This window comes from Talpa occidentalis, unplaced genomic scaffold, assembly GCF_014898055.3.
Source record: "Talpa occidentalis isolate TD23 unplaced genomic scaffold, MPIMG_talOcc4v2.1 talOcc4.10, whole genome shotgun sequence".
NCBI classification, from domain to species: domain Eukaryota; kingdom Metazoa; phylum Chordata; class Mammalia; order Eulipotyphla; family Talpidae; genus Talpa; species Talpa occidentalis.
In genome coordinates this window covers 73,667,867-73,684,988 of record NW_023600993.1, presented here as the reverse complement: position 1 = coordinate 73,684,988, position 17,122 = coordinate 73,667,867, and the positions used below count along the sequence as shown (strand labels likewise).

General features: G+C 39.4%; 1 protein-coding gene across 5 annotated transcripts in view; it reads left to right on the top strand.

Annotated features, from left to right (window-relative positions):
• The window catches only part of MACROD2 (mono-ADP ribosylhydrolase 2), a 1,913,210-nt gene that overhangs the window by 1,781,470 nt on the left and 114,618 nt on the right, over positions 1-17,122 (top strand). For all 5 annotated transcript variants that reach the window (XM_054696174.1, XM_054696171.1, XM_037494392.2 and 2 more), the window contains exons 12-13: positions 12,010-12,072; positions 15,813-15,881. In XM_054696174.1, the coding sequence (XP_054552149.1) occupies positions 12,010-12,072; positions 15,813-15,881 (132 nt within the window). The remainder of the gene's footprint in view (positions 1-12,009; positions 12,073-15,812; positions 15,882-17,122) is intronic.

Genomic DNA, 17,122 nt, shown 5'->3' with positions numbered 1-17,122 from the left:
TTCATCCTAAACTTCAAAGTTCCAAAGCAGTATGTAAAATATTATTCTCGGGCCCCCCTGGTGGCGCAGCGGTTGAGCGCTGGGTTGCAAAGCTGCCCGTGGCCTCTGCGGAGCCGGTTCGATCCCCGGCTGCTCCCTGACCACTGGAGGAGGGCCCCACATGGCGTGCAGACGTCTCCTGCCGCCCGCTGCTCCCCTCAGCAGTGTACTTCGGTCCTTCTGCCTGCTCTGCTCCCCGCTCTGGCTCTGGTAAATTCTCTCACCCTCCCGCACTTCTGACTGTACCCAGTGCATGTATAAACAAAACAAACAAGCAAATAAATAAATAAATAAAACATGCATCTATAAAAATATATATATATATATATTATTCTCACCATTTCAAAAAAAAAAAGTATGTTTCAACACTATTGGAACAATTTTGTTAAAGTGGAAAATGATAGAAACTTGCTTACTGTCATAATGTGGGGTTGCTTGCACCTTCAAATATACACATATGGAGTTGTAACCTCCCCAAGGGACACTGACTCTCAGCACATGCACACTTCAATCAGTGATTTCCCAAAGAGCCACATGGGCAAAGCAAATTGAGGAATTGAAGCCTTACCCAAATATTCCTCAATTAACTCAGCTCAAATATCCAATACTTATTCAGATCTACATATAGGAGAAGAAGTTTTATATTTTTCTCTATGAGAACCTCCATTTTGTCTTTCATAGACAGGTACATATCGTAAAATCATTCCATCCATCTTTTTTCTTGTCAACTCCTAAAGGAAAAGGCTTTTGTTATCCAAATAGCCTGATTTATTCCCTCTCTACCATCTTGATCTTTGTCGGTACTCAACAAATATTAATTGATGATAAATATACCTAACAGCTTTTGAATTTATTCATGGAATGATTCCTCTATTCAAAGAACATCTTTATATGCTTTATGTTCTTCCAGAAAAAAAGCTGAACAGTGTTTCTTTCTTGCCAGTTCTGTATCTAACATCTGCACAGAACACAAAGTATGCCTGCATTAAGCAAATGTGTAGGCACATCAGCTATCTCCATTCAGAGACATAAATGACAATACAGAGAAATGTAATTTTTAGAAGGAAATATAACCTTAGGGCTTAAAGTTAAATGAAAAATGCAATTGCTTTGTTTGAGAGAGAGAACAGAAATCCCATTGTAATGTTATTATGCTAACTTTGTACTCTTCATACCTTTTCCAGTTATGATGTAGATACCAGGTTGTGTATATATATCTGAAAACCTGTTTAATTTATCATCAATTTATCAGGAGAGACAAGCTAGGAGAAAACCATAAGCATCAGTGTAAGTTGATTTCTAGTCCTGGTTGCAGCACGGGGTCACTGGAAGACTGCAAAAGTTGCTTAATTCCCATTTGTTTGCTAGATGACCTTTAAAACAAAGACCACATTAATATTTTTCTTATTATTGTCATTTCTTAATAGTTATTGATTGTGTACAGGATGCTTTATATCTCTGCAAGGAGCTGCAGCTTCCCCAGGGAAGTCTGTATTAACAAATGGTGTTTGTAAAATACTTGGAAAATGCTTGGATTCAAAACTAACCATATCAGAGTAAAAGTATTTGTACTAACATGCCATATGGGGGAACCACATGTTATCTATTAAGCGGGTATGTGTGATATTGGAACTAGTTCTGTTACATTGCCTTGTGCTATTTGTATACCAAATAGTTATGCCACAAGAGGTTTTGGTATGCCAGGGCCATACCTTCAATGTGTAAATGCTGAAAATTCAATCCTTCAGCAGATATTAATGGATTTCCATATTGAACACTTGTTTCTCTACCTTCCATCATACCGAATATGTGCAAGGGATAGTCTGAAACATGCTGCTGTCTCACATGCTTCCTTTCCTTGAACTTTTGTTACACTTAGGTGTCTCTTAATAGACACATATGCTTTAAAAATAACAGGTTCACAGAGGGGGCACAACAGGATAAACAGTGAAATATGGAGGGGGCTCAATGGACTATGGTGGAGGACAATGGCTGCCTTAGTGGAGTGTGTGGTGTGGTGATATGCATCTGATAAGGTGTGAGTTTCTACTGCTGAACAGTGTTATAAACCAATGTTACCTCAACAAAATGAAAACTAGAAAAAAATAAAAATTGATTATTTCCTCTTTCCTCTACAGGGACAAATGTGTTCTTTCAGGACATTATTAGAAAGAGAGGATCAAGATGACAGTCTTATTTTTCCTTTACTTGAAGACCAACCCTGGCTTTACCATACCCTATGTGAATGGGGCTTTATAGTACCATACAATGCCATATTATAATATCATAATGATAATAACTTTTGGGTGGTTTTTAGCAGAACTAATAATGGTAACAGGACAGCATTCCCCCCAACTGGCTATGTGTGCTCTACCAACTTCCCAGGAGGTCCAAAGTCATTGGTCTGGATTACTGTGTTTTTTGTTTTTTTGATTTTTTAAAGTTCCATACACAACCTCAATGGCCTTGGGAAGGGATTCCTACTTTAAACAATGCCAGTAAGAAGAGAAAATGATGTCAGACCTATTATAACAAGTAGTTGGGGTAGGTGTCTGGGCCACATTTCTTGAAATATTCTGACCCATGATATATGGGCCTCTTATTTTATAAGTAACCTCTTGATCCTGGAATAGTAGATAATTTTTCTCTTTTTTGTTTTCCTGATTAATCTGTGAACTAGTCATGCAAGTCCAGGTATGGGCAGAACAGATTTCATTATCACAAATATGTATTGAACACTTACCATTTGCTCATTCTAGGTACTTAAGAGACATCAGGCACCAAACAAAGATCCTTGCCTTGGGGAAATTGACAGTCAAGTGGGGATAGAAACAATAAACAATTAAAATATCTAACTTACACATTAGAAGACTATATGTGATATTTAAAAAAAAAAATAAAACCAAAAAGTAAATCAGGGCAAGAGGATGGATGTGTATGGTGGGGGAGGGTTTGATGAGGGTGGGTTGCCATTTTAAATGGCAAGTTCAACATAAATCTTATTAATAGGGGCCATCTAAGCAGACTTGTAGGAACTGGGAGGAGAGGACAACAGCTAGAGGGAACGAGCAGTCCAGAAACCTAGATAGAAGAGACCCTTGTTTACTGGAGGAACAGCACAGAGGTCAGTGTGGGCTGGAGGGGCAAGTGAGAAGGATACTAGAAAGATGTGAAGAGTAAAAAAACTAGAGTTCATTACCACACACATCTTGTGGCCTTTGAGCAATTTTAGAGTATTTGAGCAGGGGGGTGGCATAATCTGATTTAGATTTTAAGACAAACTGGTGTGTAAGTTGAGAACAAACTTTTAGGACAATAATCGAAGCAGAAAGCAATGTGGGGAGCCATTATCACAAACCAGGAGAGGGGATGAAGCCTGGACCAGGGAGGTGGTGAACACAGGTGTACTCTAACTACTTAGGCTCTCTGTCAGTCACCACATCATCACATTTGTTTATAGGAACCAGCATTTGGGATTAAAGAGAAATGATATTTTAAAACTAGTTCACAATCAAATAGATTCAAGCAGAGGCTCCAGCAGACACAGTACATTTTTGTACATTGAGAACCAAAATATGGTTCAAGCAAAGAAATCATTACTGCCTAGAGGAAAGCAAAGTTTCTTTCTTAATCCCTTAACAAGCATTTATGGAGCCCCTAGTGGATTTTAGGTCCTGTGCTGGTGCTGAAGACATCACAGGAACAGCAAGGGGCAGCACTCAGCAAAGGACCCAGTTAGCTCTAGAGGGTCGGAGGAGGTCACAGGAATATACAAGGCAAGAAAGAGACCTCAGGCTTTGGCATAATCTGGACCTCAGTTTAAGTCCCAGCTCTGCCACTAATTGTGTCACTTCAGGGAAGTGACTTGACCTCCCACAACCTTGATTTCTTCATGTGTAAAAATCTAGATGAAAGTTTAACTCAGTAGGACCATCGTGGGATTCACAATCTAACAGGCGTGAGATGCATAAAGTGTCCATTGCCTCGGAGGCACCAGCAATGCTAGAGGGTCACTACTCAACTGTGAACCTCTTTTGATCTGCCTGAAAGATGCATGTGAGGTTTCTCATTACAATAGTGAGGCAGCCAACTTCGGAACTTAACTGTTCTCGGATGAACCTACAAAATAGATCAATTGCCTGAGGACGTCTCCAGAACAAAAATTTTAAGTGCATGGAACTCACCTTCCCTGCCCCCCTTTTTTTTCCCTTTCTTCCTTCCTGAAGCCTTTTAGTAGGGGTGATCAAGCTGGGTATTCAAACTGAAGGGGAGTGAGTGGGAAATACCCATCACTGAGCTCTGGCAGGGTCAAGGGGGCATTTCTGTGTCAGATTGAAGGAACCCAGTGGAACATGACAACAAAATGCAGTGCATGAGCCTAGATTGCTGTGAAAGATGTAATTGGGGAATTAGCAAAACCTTAAATGTGGCCTGTGGTTCAGATAATAGGAATGTCATCATTGCTAATCTCCTGATCTTGACGGCTTCATTGCGGTTATGGAGAATATTCTTGTTTGTACAGACTATATAGCAAAGTATTCAAAGTTGATAGAGGTGATTATTTCTGCAAACTTACTTTCAATAGGTTCAGAGGAGAAAAAAGGAAAGTTCCTGTTGCTTTTCTTGTAACTTTCTCTTATATAAAATTATAACAAAATAAAAGTATCTTTAGCATTAAAAGAAAACTAGTTTGGGGTTGTAGCATTCTAGTAAACATCAGTTGAACTCAGTTCTCAAATCTAGTATTCTCTGTTAATCCATATGAGTTTAGAGATTTGTTCTTCAATTCTTTTTGTATTATCATTTTCCCTGTGTATGCTGACCCTTAATTTGATGGTCTTAGCCAGACAATAAATATTAGTCAGGTTCCCAGGGAGTCAGTAGGGGACTCTGGTGTAAGGTTGAAACCCTGCTGCCATCACTTGCTAACTGCAGACAAATTAGTAACCCATGCAAGGCGCTTAGATACTGATTGAAACATACTTGACATTAACTATGTTTATATTAGTGTATTATGTTATATATTATTAACAATAATATACATGTTCACTGCTATTAACTAGTACTATCCTGCTGCCCACATAGCCCTATAAACAAAATCATAAGCACTCTGATGGCAATGCATGTTTCTCCCTAATATAAGCTAAATTTATTTTTGAAGTTCAGAGAGCTTTGGAAAGTTTAAAATGAGAATGTAGTTGGCAAAGTGCACAATTAAAGAATGAATTCCTTATAAATAAAAGAGCACTAGGTTAAAAAAAAAACTTTTCTGACCTGAGAAAATTTAATATATAATTTGTATTAACCGGTTATTGTAATAATGTTGTATAACAAATCACCCCAAATGCAGTGATTTATAGTCACGCTGATATGTTAGCAGATTGACTGTGGTTCAGCTGATACAGACTGAGCTCAGCTGGGTAGTTTTGTTTTCATCTGTGGGTTGCCTGGACTTAGACTCCATGCTGTGGCTTGGACTCAGTCTGCTTCACATATCCCTGCAGCAGCATCTTTCTGTCATGGAAAGCATCAGGAGCATAAAAGCACCAAATACAAATACAATCAGGTAACACATTTACGGCCTTTGCTGACATCACATCCACTAATATTTTTGAAGTAAATCAATTTCAGAGTCAAGTCAAACATCAATGGAGAAGGAAAAATTCTCTGTACAGTGGAAGGACACTGACATTTATTATCCTTTACTGGGGACTCAAGAGTTGGGACCAGCAATCCAATCTGCAAATCACTGTATCTGAATTGCCCAGAAATCTTGGAATCTTTAATAGAAACAGTATTAGTATACCAGTGGTTGTTTTTTCAATAACTAGGCTGGGTTTGCTCTGAATAATTTCCCCTTTCCTTCCTATCCCCATGCACTATTCATGAAAGGAACTACAAATATCAGGATAATGATTTGCAGCCATGAAGTTGAGATGTTGTCCTTGTAAAAGTTTTCCAAAGAATTAAACCTGGACAGCATTATTATTCTCCAACCAAGAGTGTATTCCTTCCACTTAGGTGAATTCACTTTGCAGCGGGAGTCTCTTCTTTTTTATTTCTATAAAATTTCTGAATTATCTTGCATTTAGTATGTGCTCAATATATGTGGGTTGAAAGAGTGATGGGCAGGGTACTAATGCTGAAGAAACAAAAATGCTGCAAAGGCTGGAATTCTCACAGGCTACTGTGCTTTTTGGCATGGTAAAATAAAATATTGTGACACTAAGCATAAATGACAGGGAAATTTATTACCTGAATTAAAGCCTATTTTTATTATCTGAGGTGATCTTAAAGGTATATTAACCAAGAGAACTTAGAAACTGTGCAATACTTTGTAAGCCAACAAAGTAGCCTGTCACTCCCCTATATTTTTTCACATTTATTGGAAACCTTTAAATCCCTTCTAAAACCCACAAGTTTACATTCTGATCCCTACTTAACTTTTTATTGTTTATGTGTTTCCTGTGAAGATAGCTAGACAGACAAGACTAATAAAAAGAAAACTCGCCCTTATCAAATACTTACGGGTAACTATGTAATGGAATTTTTTCCCCTCCCAGTAGAAGTCCACTATTTCACTAAGAAAGAACCCAATTGAGGCATTTTAAATGGATGGAAAGTTATAAGCAGGTCAACTGTCCTTCTAAAACAGAGTGAAATGAATGCTAATCTAATTGCCCAAGAATGCATAAACCAGGCTTTGAAACCAAGACTTCTGCACTGCTTCCCCCTGCTGGCTTTGAGAACACACTAGCTTTTGGAAATTGATGAAAGCAAAATACTCAAATCTTTTCATTTGAAGGCCTGTTACTCAAATGACCAACAGTTCTCCTAGAAGGCATTTATTCCGAGATAAACATGCCAAGTGTTTCTAGCGTTTGCTTCCCAAAGGCAGAAATACTGCAACTAGAACATTGTGCAGCCACGATTCAAGTGGACAGCAAAAAATGCTGTTAAGGTGGCCGCATTAGGGAGTGAATGGGAAAGACCCAGGGGCCATGGATTAGGTGAATAGCCAGACTGGTTCTTATTATTGTACAAGTGGATTTCGGGGTGTGATCATGTATTTCCTATTCATGCATTTAGAACTTCTAGAACCAAGTCTTCTCCTTCCTGTGTCTTATTTCTCTTTTGCATCTTATTTTCCTTTCTTCCTAAGAAAACTTTTTACTCTAATTCCATAGGAGATGTAGCAACCAGATTCGTTTTTTTTTTTTTTTTTTTTTTTATAAATTTTATTTTTATATTCCCCATACAATTGCAGCCCCCCCATTCTGACCCCAATCCCTCCCCTCCCGCCCCCGCCCCCCTAAAAGTGTCTCTGGTTCATAGTTTTTTGTTGATTTTGATTTTCACTTTCTTATAGTTATTCATTTTCCTGGTCCCTTATTTAAGTTTTCTAGATTCCTGCTATGAGTGAGACCATCCGGTATTTTTCTTTTTCTTTTTGGCTTATTTCGCTGAGCATGATCCCTTCCAGCGCCATCCATGTTGCTGCAAATTGCATGTGTTTATCTTTTTTGAATGCTGAGTAATATTCCATGGTATATATGTACCACATCTTCTTGATCCAGTCATCTATTTTTGGGCATTTGGGTTGTTTCCAAAGCTTAGCTATTGTAAACAGTGCTGCTATAAACATAGGAGTGCAGGTGTTCTTTGGAATTGATGTTTCTGTGTCCTTTGGGTAAATACCTAGGAGTGGAATTGCTGGATCATATGGAAGCTCTATGTTTAGTAGGTCCAGAAATCTCCACACAGCTCTCCACAGTGGTTGGACCAGTTTGCACTCCCACCAACAGTGCAGAAGAGTTCCTTTTTCTCCACACCCTCGCCAGCATTTGTTGTTGCTAGTTTTTTTAATATGTGCCATTCTCACTGGTGTAAGATGGTATCTCATGGTAGTTTTGATTTGCATTTCCCTGATGGCAAGTGATGTTGAACATTTTTTCATATGCCTGTTGGCCATTTGCATTTCCTCTTCAGAGAAGTTTCTTTTTAGCTCTTCTGCCCATTTTTTGACTGGATTATTTTCTTTGTTGTTGCTGAGTCTCATCAGCTCTTTGCAGATTTTTGTGATCAGTCCTTTATCATTAGTGTTGGGTGCAAAAATGTTCTCCCAGTTGGTGGGGTTTCTCTTTGTTTTTGTTATTGTCTCTTTTGCTGTGCAGAAGCTCTTTAATTTGATGTAGTCCCAGCTGTTTATCTTTGCCTTCACTATCACTGCTTTGGGTGATGTGTCTGTAAAGATGTCTTTGATGTGCAAATCACGTAGTGTTTCGCCTATATTTCCTTCTATATATTTTATGGTTTCAGGTCTTATGTCTAGTTCTTTAATCCATTTTGAGTTGATTTTTGTGTATGGTGTGAGGTAGTGGTCAAGCTTCATTCTTTTGCATGTAGCGACCCAGTTTTCCCAGCACCATTTATTGAACAAACTTTCTTTGCTCCAATGCATAGTCTTTGCTCCTTTGTCAAAGATTAGTTGACCATAAATCTGTGGATTTATTTCTGGATTTTCTATTCGATTCCATTGGTCTGTATGTCTGTTCTTGTTCCAATACCATGCAGTTTTGATGATTATGGCTTTGTAGTATAGTTTGAAGTCTGGGAGTGTAATGCCTCCATTCCCTTCTTTCTTTTTCAGGAGAGCTTTGGCTATTCGGGGTTTTTTGTGATTCCATATGAATTTCATCAATAATTGTTCTATTTCTTTGAAGAATGACATTGAAATTTTGATTGGAATAGCATTGAATCTGTATATTGCTTTTGGAAGGATGGCCATTTTAATAATGTTTATTCTTCCAATCCACGAGCAGGGGATGTCTCTCCATTTCTTTGTGTCTTCTTCTATTTCTTTTAACAGTGTTTTATAGTTTTCTTTGTATAGGTCCTTTATCTCTTTTGTTAGATTTATTCCCAAATATTTGATTTTTTTTGTTTCAATAACAAAAGGGATGGTTTTTTTGATTTCTTCTTCTTCAGATTTATTGTTTGTGTATAGGAAGGCTACTGACTTTTGCGTGTTGATTTTGTATCCTGCCACTTTACTGAACTGATTGATGAGTTGAATTAGCTTTTCTGTGGAGTTTTTGGGGTTCTCTATGTATAATATCATATCGTCTGCAAATAGTGATAGTTTGACTTCTTCTTTTCCTATTTGGATTCCTTGGATGTCTTTCTCTTGTCTTATTGCCCTGGCTAGGACTTCCAGTATTATATTGAAAAGCAGTGGTGAGAGTGGACATCCTTGTCTTGTTCCAGATCTTAATGGAATTGCTTTCAGCTTTTCACCATTGAGAATGATGCTGGCTGTTGGCTTGTCATAGATGGCCTTTATGATGTTGAGGTATGTTCCTTGTATCCCAAGAATTTCAAGGGATTTTATCATGAATGGGTGTTGCACTTTGTCGAAAGCTTTCTCAGCATCTATTGATATTATCATATGGTTTTTATATTTCTTTTTGTTGATGTGTTGGATAACGTTGATTGATTTTCGGATGTTAAACCATCCTTGTGCCCCTGGAATGAATCCTACTTGATACATTGTTGGATTCTGATGGCTAAAATTTTATTGAGGATTTTTGCATCAGTGTTCATTAGGGAGATTGGCCTGTAGTTTTCCTTTTTAGTGAGCAACCAGATTCGTTTTAAAGGCAGCCTGTCTCCGCAAATTTCAAGCCAATTGTGAATACTATGTTAAAAGGTCTGTTTGTTGGGGGAAGTAGAAAAGCTGGCAGATTTCTGCTACTTGACTGTGAGTCCTTTTGGTGGGAGAAAAAGGAGAAATACGAGAAATACCGACCTATGTTTTTGACACATGCTCCTGCACCAACTTGGCCTTGTTAAGGGAATAAGAGCAGTGGTATTGACTATTTTTTTCTCTAGAGCAAAAGTCAACACCGTTGCCTACATGGAGAATCAGAACCGAGAAAATGTCAGATGCTCATGTGCTACTTGTAAATATGCCATTTAAAACATTTAGTTTAGGAAGCCACAGAACTGCTCAGGTTGAAGCGTTATACGGAGTCCCTTAGGACAAATAGCACAGAGCTGGGCAGAGGGAATTCTAGACGTATTTATGGATTTATTCATAGATTCCCTCCCAACTTTCCTGTCACTCCTTTTTTTTTTTCTTTTTATTGAAAACTTTTTTTTTTCTTTTATGCAAGTCAATTCTAAATGCTTTCCCTTCTGAAACGTTCTTCAATGCAATTTTTTTTTTTCAGAACTGCTTGATGAAATGTTTCCCTATTGTTTCTGAGGTTCTTGTTTTGGCTCAATGTCTTCAGTCTTCCTCTGGGAAGAATTTCCTGTTCTTACCTCTGGATTAAGAGCTGATTGTAGTAGCAGATCCAGTAAAACAAGGTTAAGTGAGCTGAGCCTGCTTGTGGGTCAGGAATTGTAAAAGGGCTCAGCTGGGTGATTCTTTGCTCCTGTGGCCCTGGTTAAGGTCATCAGTGGGTGGCATTTGGTGGGCAGCTGGGCTGGTTTGGAAGGTGCAAAAAAGCTTGACTCACAGGGCCAGCCCTCCTACTCCCCCACATGGCCTTCTCTCTGTCCTTGTCTCCCCCTCTCCACTTGGTAGGCTCACCTGGCCTTTTTCACAGCATGGTGGCTGGCTTCCAGATGGAGAGAGTGCAAGCTGCTAGTCCTGTGAAGCTTTGGTTGGAGATTCCAAAACATTATTCTACATTTCATTGGTCCACATAAGTCACAGAACCAGTCCAGATGCAAGGAGAGGAAAAATAGACTCCATTTCTTGGAAGACAAAGGCTCTGTGGCCATTTTAATCCTTAGTAATAGATGCTAGTAATTCTGGTTCTATGCTTGAACTACATGTTTTGTATTTTATTCCTGTATTCTTATATAAATTTATCCTCTTTATATCTTCCAAACAAAAGAAGATTTGGAAACTTTCCCAGCAGTGAGTTATAAAACCATGCCTTTATTTACCTTTGGGAAGTTTGTTTTTTCTACACATAAATACATTACATACATATTATAAGTACATACATATTAGTACATATTATATGTATTATAAGTACATACATATTATATATATATATATATATTTATATATTAAGCCAAAAGAAAATTTTAGCTGGTTTCTAGTACAGAGACGCCATTGCACCTGCCCAGTTATTTATTTGTTAAGGATTATTTTCAAGGAGCTTTACTATGGTAAAAATTTAACTAACATAATCTGTTCAAGACAAAATGTTTTGGGCCTCCCTGGTGGCACAAGGGGTTAAGACGCAACTTATGAAGCTCACTGCAGCCACTGCAGCACAAGTTCGATCCGCAGCCAGGGAGTTACACACATGGCGCAACAGATCTCTCCTGACTCGCCTGCTGCTCCCCTCAGCAGTGTATTTTCAGTCAGTCTGCCTGTTATGTTCCCCACTCTGTCTCTGGTGAATCCTTTCCACCCCTCACGACTATGGCCTGTACCCCAGTTCTTGTGTATATAAATAAATAAATCTTTAAAAAGTGACAAAATATTTCATAGTGTGGGTATGTTATACTATCATGTGCAAGTTAAAGTGAAAATAGACTTCTGTGACATATATTGAACAGAAAAATAAAGGGTATAGAAACTTAACTAGGTTTCCTTGTACAAGGCATATTGCTTAAGTCAAGGGAAAAAGATTGGAATGAAAATCAGTATTGCATTTTGGGAAATGCTCTGCAAGGAAAGAACTGTTACTAGGGCTGCTGAGTGAATTTTGTTTACTTCAATTCAACATTTCATCAAGCAAATCATGTGAAAAAGAAGAAGTATAAATGCATCTATTGATGTAGGTGATTTTTCTGTTTCATGCCTCTGATTTATCTCTGTGCCTTGCTTTATGGGGAGTCATGCTACATTGGTTACAATTAATTTCAGTGCTGCATATTAGCCATAAAGAAACTTTCATAAATTGACCTGCTGTATTTTTTTTTCTCCTCTCATTTTCTTGAAAGATGAGAATGTTCCAGAGGAAAAACAAAGTACAGAAGAAATGGAAGGACAGAGTCAAGAAGCAGGTGGGCTCAGATTTCTTTTGAGGAGTCTCCTAGGCCTCATCCACAGAGGTGAACAATGACTTTACTCAACCATGTTTTCTGAAAATGCTCATACCTTGTCATCAGGTTCACTTCAGTGTTCATTCAGGTCTCCCTCAGGAAGTTGCCGGCTGTATTAACTATAAGTGACAGTGCTTCCAATCAGAGGGCACAATCTCATCTCTCATCCACCAATTCCATTTTTTGTCCATGTAATAACAGTTAGCTAAGTAATGCTCTACGAGGGACTGGCAGAGGTTAAAAGAGCCAAATCAGCACTTGGCTCACATAAGATGAGTTACAATTAGCAGATTTATTTTGGGGGGAAAAATGAAGTGCAAAACATTTAAAGGAAACTGACAAGAGACTTTCTGGCACAAGAAGTGGAGTGTTCCTTACTGTACTGCATTACATTTTATAGCATCATGTTTCTGGTTATTTCTTTGCGTTATGTTTTAGGAGGTACTGTCACAGAATCCACCCACACCACATAGAGACCTGTAAGTGAGAGTTACAGGCTTTCTGACTTTTGACATCTATTTACTAAAGAACAGATGTTTCCACAGACTGTTTAAAGAGTCTCCACTGTAGATTATTAATTGAACATTTTAAAATAAAATAGCACTTAAGACTCAAAGGAGATTGGCATCACCTTTGATTTATCATCTCTTCCTGCAATTTTTATACTAGGGCATGATCTCCTCAAAAGAATGATAGGTAAAAGTATGCACTTATCAATACAACTATCAAAATGAGATTCCTCCTTCCACTCAGTTTCTGAGTCATTCTAGTTCTAATGAGTCCCGTAGAGAGGCTTTTTCAAGCTGGTGGGCTCTGCCTATGTGCCAGCCATGCCCTAGGTCACATGCTGAGTTTCTGGAAATAAATCAGGTAGTATGATAAGTTTTCACTGAAAACTCCCTGAATTAACCTTGGAACTTTTGCTAGAGAAATGGAAGCTTTTATTATTAACCTGGAAGATGGAATTGAAGAAGGCCAATCAGAGAAAGCACTGAAGCAAAGCAGCCAGGACCTTGTGCACCTGCTGCTGGGGTCAGTTGGCTCCCTTCACTGAAATGTAGTCCTTGCAAGGAAATGAGTTTTTGATGCAGCAAACTGTTATTGTCCGTCCCCAGCCCCGCCCCAGCCCCCAACGCCACACATCATTATACTCTATGGAGGATGAATCTTTTGTGAAAAGCTGTCACTGTTTTTACTGTTTGAAACCGATAGGTATTAGTCAACTAGCTGCTGACAGTTGAGGCCATTCTCTGAATGCTGAGGCTTCGCTCACTGGTTTATTCACTCGCTGCTCTGCCCCAAACTATTTTTATCAGCATGGATTTTTCCCCATACACACACACCTCTCTCTTTTGCTCTCGCGCTCTCTCTCTCTCTATCTTTCTCTCTCTCATGCACACACACACACACACACCCCTTCCTGTGTTTCTATATGCCCTCTTTCCCTGTTCATCAATTGAGAACCAGCAGTGCTATTTTGGATTTGGGATCTTCTTGCCTGTTTGCAGAGAGAATTAGAACATAAGCCCCCCTCTCTACCTCTTGGATTGATAGAATTATCACCAAGATCAGGTTATATTTCAATGTAAAGAGTCCTAAATGCACACTTGGGGGTCTCTTCTTGTCCTTGTGGGTAAGAGCCTGCTAACTGGCCTGGGACCCAATGGCAGGACTCACCTGTGATCCTGGCCTGTGACGTATACAGCTGTGTGCACTGGGCTCATTGAATTGCCTACCTGATCTAAGTGCAGAGAAATCAAAGGTGATTTTGGCCATTAAAGTCCTTTAGCGTGGTGTTATTCTTCCAAAATTAAAAAAATACCTCCTCTTCATTCTATGTAATTTCCAGTTTCCACTTTGATTGTGTAACTATGTGGGTCTCTTTCATATCATGAACAAAACACAATCTCAAACCAGCATCATCCAGTCATACTGGCCGTTATCATAAACAAATCAAATCAAACACTCATTTAGCAAATACATATGAACAGTTTACTGTGACCTAGTCATTGTTCTGGGTACGGAGATACAATAGCAAAGAGCCTTGCTTGTTTGGAAGTTATTCTGATATGTGTATGGGGAGAGGAGGAAATGTCCAAAAATAAGTGATAAACAAGCAAAAAATATAATGATAAATACTTTGCAAAGAAATGAAGTAATGAAGAAGAAAGAGTGAGAAGACCAGTTTCCATTGGCTAGATGTGGGGAGGACGCCTGAGGAAGTAATGATTAAAACAAGGGCTGAATGATGAGATGGAGAAAATAGAGAGACCAGATAATGCAAATACCTCAAAGGCAGTCTGGGCTTCGCACATTGGAGAAAGGAAATCCGAGCGACTAGAACATGGTGGATTGGGGGAACATGGTGTGAGATTTGGTAAGAGATTACAGGGCCAGATTATGTCTGACTGTGTAAGTTTTGATTTTATTAGCACTAGAAAGAGAAGCCGAAGTGAAGTTTCTAAGTTATGAAGAGAAATAATCTGTTATAACTTTGTGAATGAAAATGGTCAAAAGGAGCAGAGGGAAGCCAGTTAGAGCACTACCAAGTTGAGGAAGAACTCAGAGATGGCAACTCATGGACATGGAGACAAAATAGACAGATATGTGTTATGTTCCAGAGACAGAGACACCAGGATGGGCTGATGGAATGTATGTGTGGCACATGTAGGGCATGACTCCAGGATAAGTCTTAGGTTTTAGTTTTAGTAACTACAGGGATGGCAGTGCCATGTTATGTGGAAGACTGGTCGTAGAGCACAGTTTTGAGTCTAGATATCTAGGAAGAAGTGTAGGCCAGAGATAGATTGGAAAGTCCTGGCATGCAAATGACACATACTGGGGACAAAAGATATGCTGGAAAATGTGTTTTTTTTTTTAAAAAAACTATGTGTTAAGTGTCATGCATGTATGAGTTACCTTCAGTCCCATGTCCCTGTTCCTGCATGAAAAAAAATATATTCCTCTTCCAGTTGTCAAGTACTAATCATTTCAAATGATCTTAATAATCCCTTATGTCTTAAATTTATTATTTTAATATTAGTGAATTAATTATCTATTTTCCTGGGGGCAAGCATGAGTGGAATCACTGCGGGACTTATGATACTGAGGAGAAAGAACAACTCTGAGGAGGTTAATTATTGTGAGGAGAACAGGGACCACCAAGTTCCTTAGTCGCCACTCTCTGCTTGAGTGACATGAAACCTCCAAAACGGGCTTTGATCTTTTCCTACAAACGATCCCCTTCTCCTGGGCTTCTGCACTGACAGCCCTCAGACACGTTCCCTGTGGTTTGACAGCCTTGCATAATGGAACAGAAGTGCTGTGCTAGGAAAAACCAAACTTTCAGCACATACACGCACACACATAAAAGCACTTTGTAGAAACTGGTAACTAGATACATTTTTTTCACAATCTGTTATGAGCAAAATAATGTACCATTCTTCCAGAGCCAGGGAAGAAGCAAAATGTCAAAGAACAGTAGTACCAACAAACAAAAAATAATTTGTAACTCATTTGTTAGGGTTCCATTAATTATGAGTATCACAAACCACCAGCCCCTTCCAAGACCATTTGGTCTAGTAGAGCATGAAACAGGCTGGCCAGTGCTTTGACAGAGTGAAGAGGGAGACGCTGTGGGCAGGGAAGCTACAGTCTGGCAAGCACTAATTCTGAGGCAGTGTTTCTCTTTCTCTTTAAAGATGGTGTCAGCGCTGTGACTGTACCCAGTCCTGCTTTGGAAGAGGCAGCTGAAATCTGTAAAGATGAAGGTAGGAGGTGACTTACTTATCTAAAAATCACAGACTCTTTGAAAAAAGACATTTGGGCTTTATTTATGTGGAAAAATAAAGCAGTGAGCGCTATCTAAGTCTTTTTAAGGCATCTCTGTTTCTAACATAATCAAATATCCTACCCACTCTATTTTATTCTATATTGGGCCTTCTCAGAATTTATGTTTATATTCATTCCACTGAAAAGTAACTGTTTATGAAACAGGAGAATGATCAGAGAAATTAGGTTTCAAGATGTTTATTTGAAACACCAGAATTAGGCAGTTCTACTTACAGTTTTTCACCAGGAATAAGCTTGAAAGAGTGCCATTTGGGAACCATCTACCACAGAGGCTAATATTCAGCTATAATAAGAAAGAAAAAAATGGGACTTCCCTGGTGGCACAGGGGTTAAAGTCTCAGTACTATCAAGCTATTGCCAGCCACTGTGGTATGAGTTCAATCCCCCAGCAGGGAGGTGACCTACATGGCGCAGCAGACCTCTCCTGCCTCACCCACTGCTCCCCTCAGCAGTGTGTTTCAGTAGATGCACCTGTTCTGCACCCCACTTTGTCTCAGGTGAATCCCTGTACCCCCCACACACACACCTCCTGCCTACACCCCAGTTCTTAATAAATCTTTTAAAAAAAGAAAGAAAAGGGCCTCCCCGGTGGCACAGTGGTTGAGCGCTGGGTTGCGAAGCACACCCCCCCCCCCCCCCCCCCCCCCCCCCCGCGGCCTCTGCGGCACCGGTTCGATCCCCGGCTGCTGCTCCCGGGCCACCTGCGAGGGTCCCACATGGCGCGCAGACCTCTCCTGCCACCCGCTGCTCCCCTCAGCAGTGTATTTCGGTCCTTCTGCCTGCTCTGCTCCCTGCTCTGGCTCTGGTGAATTCTCTCACCCTCCTGCGCTTCTGACTGTACCCAGTGCATGTATAAACAAAAACAAACAAACAAACAAATAAATAAATAAATAAATAAAGCATGCCTCTATTAAAAAAAAAAAAAAAAAAAAGAAAGAAAGAAAAATTGTTAAAAAGGCTTCCTTAGAATGACCCAAATATCACCAGAAGAAGAAAACAGTAAAAGAAAATTTCACTTAGGTTCTAGTATAAGTGGAGCTCTGTGGCTTCTTGTTCAGTGGTGCAGCAGACCAGACAATCCTGGCACAGATTAGGTTTCAGGCACCAGTGGGATTTGAGTTTTGAAACTCAACCAGTTTTCAAAACACACCAGCCAGAT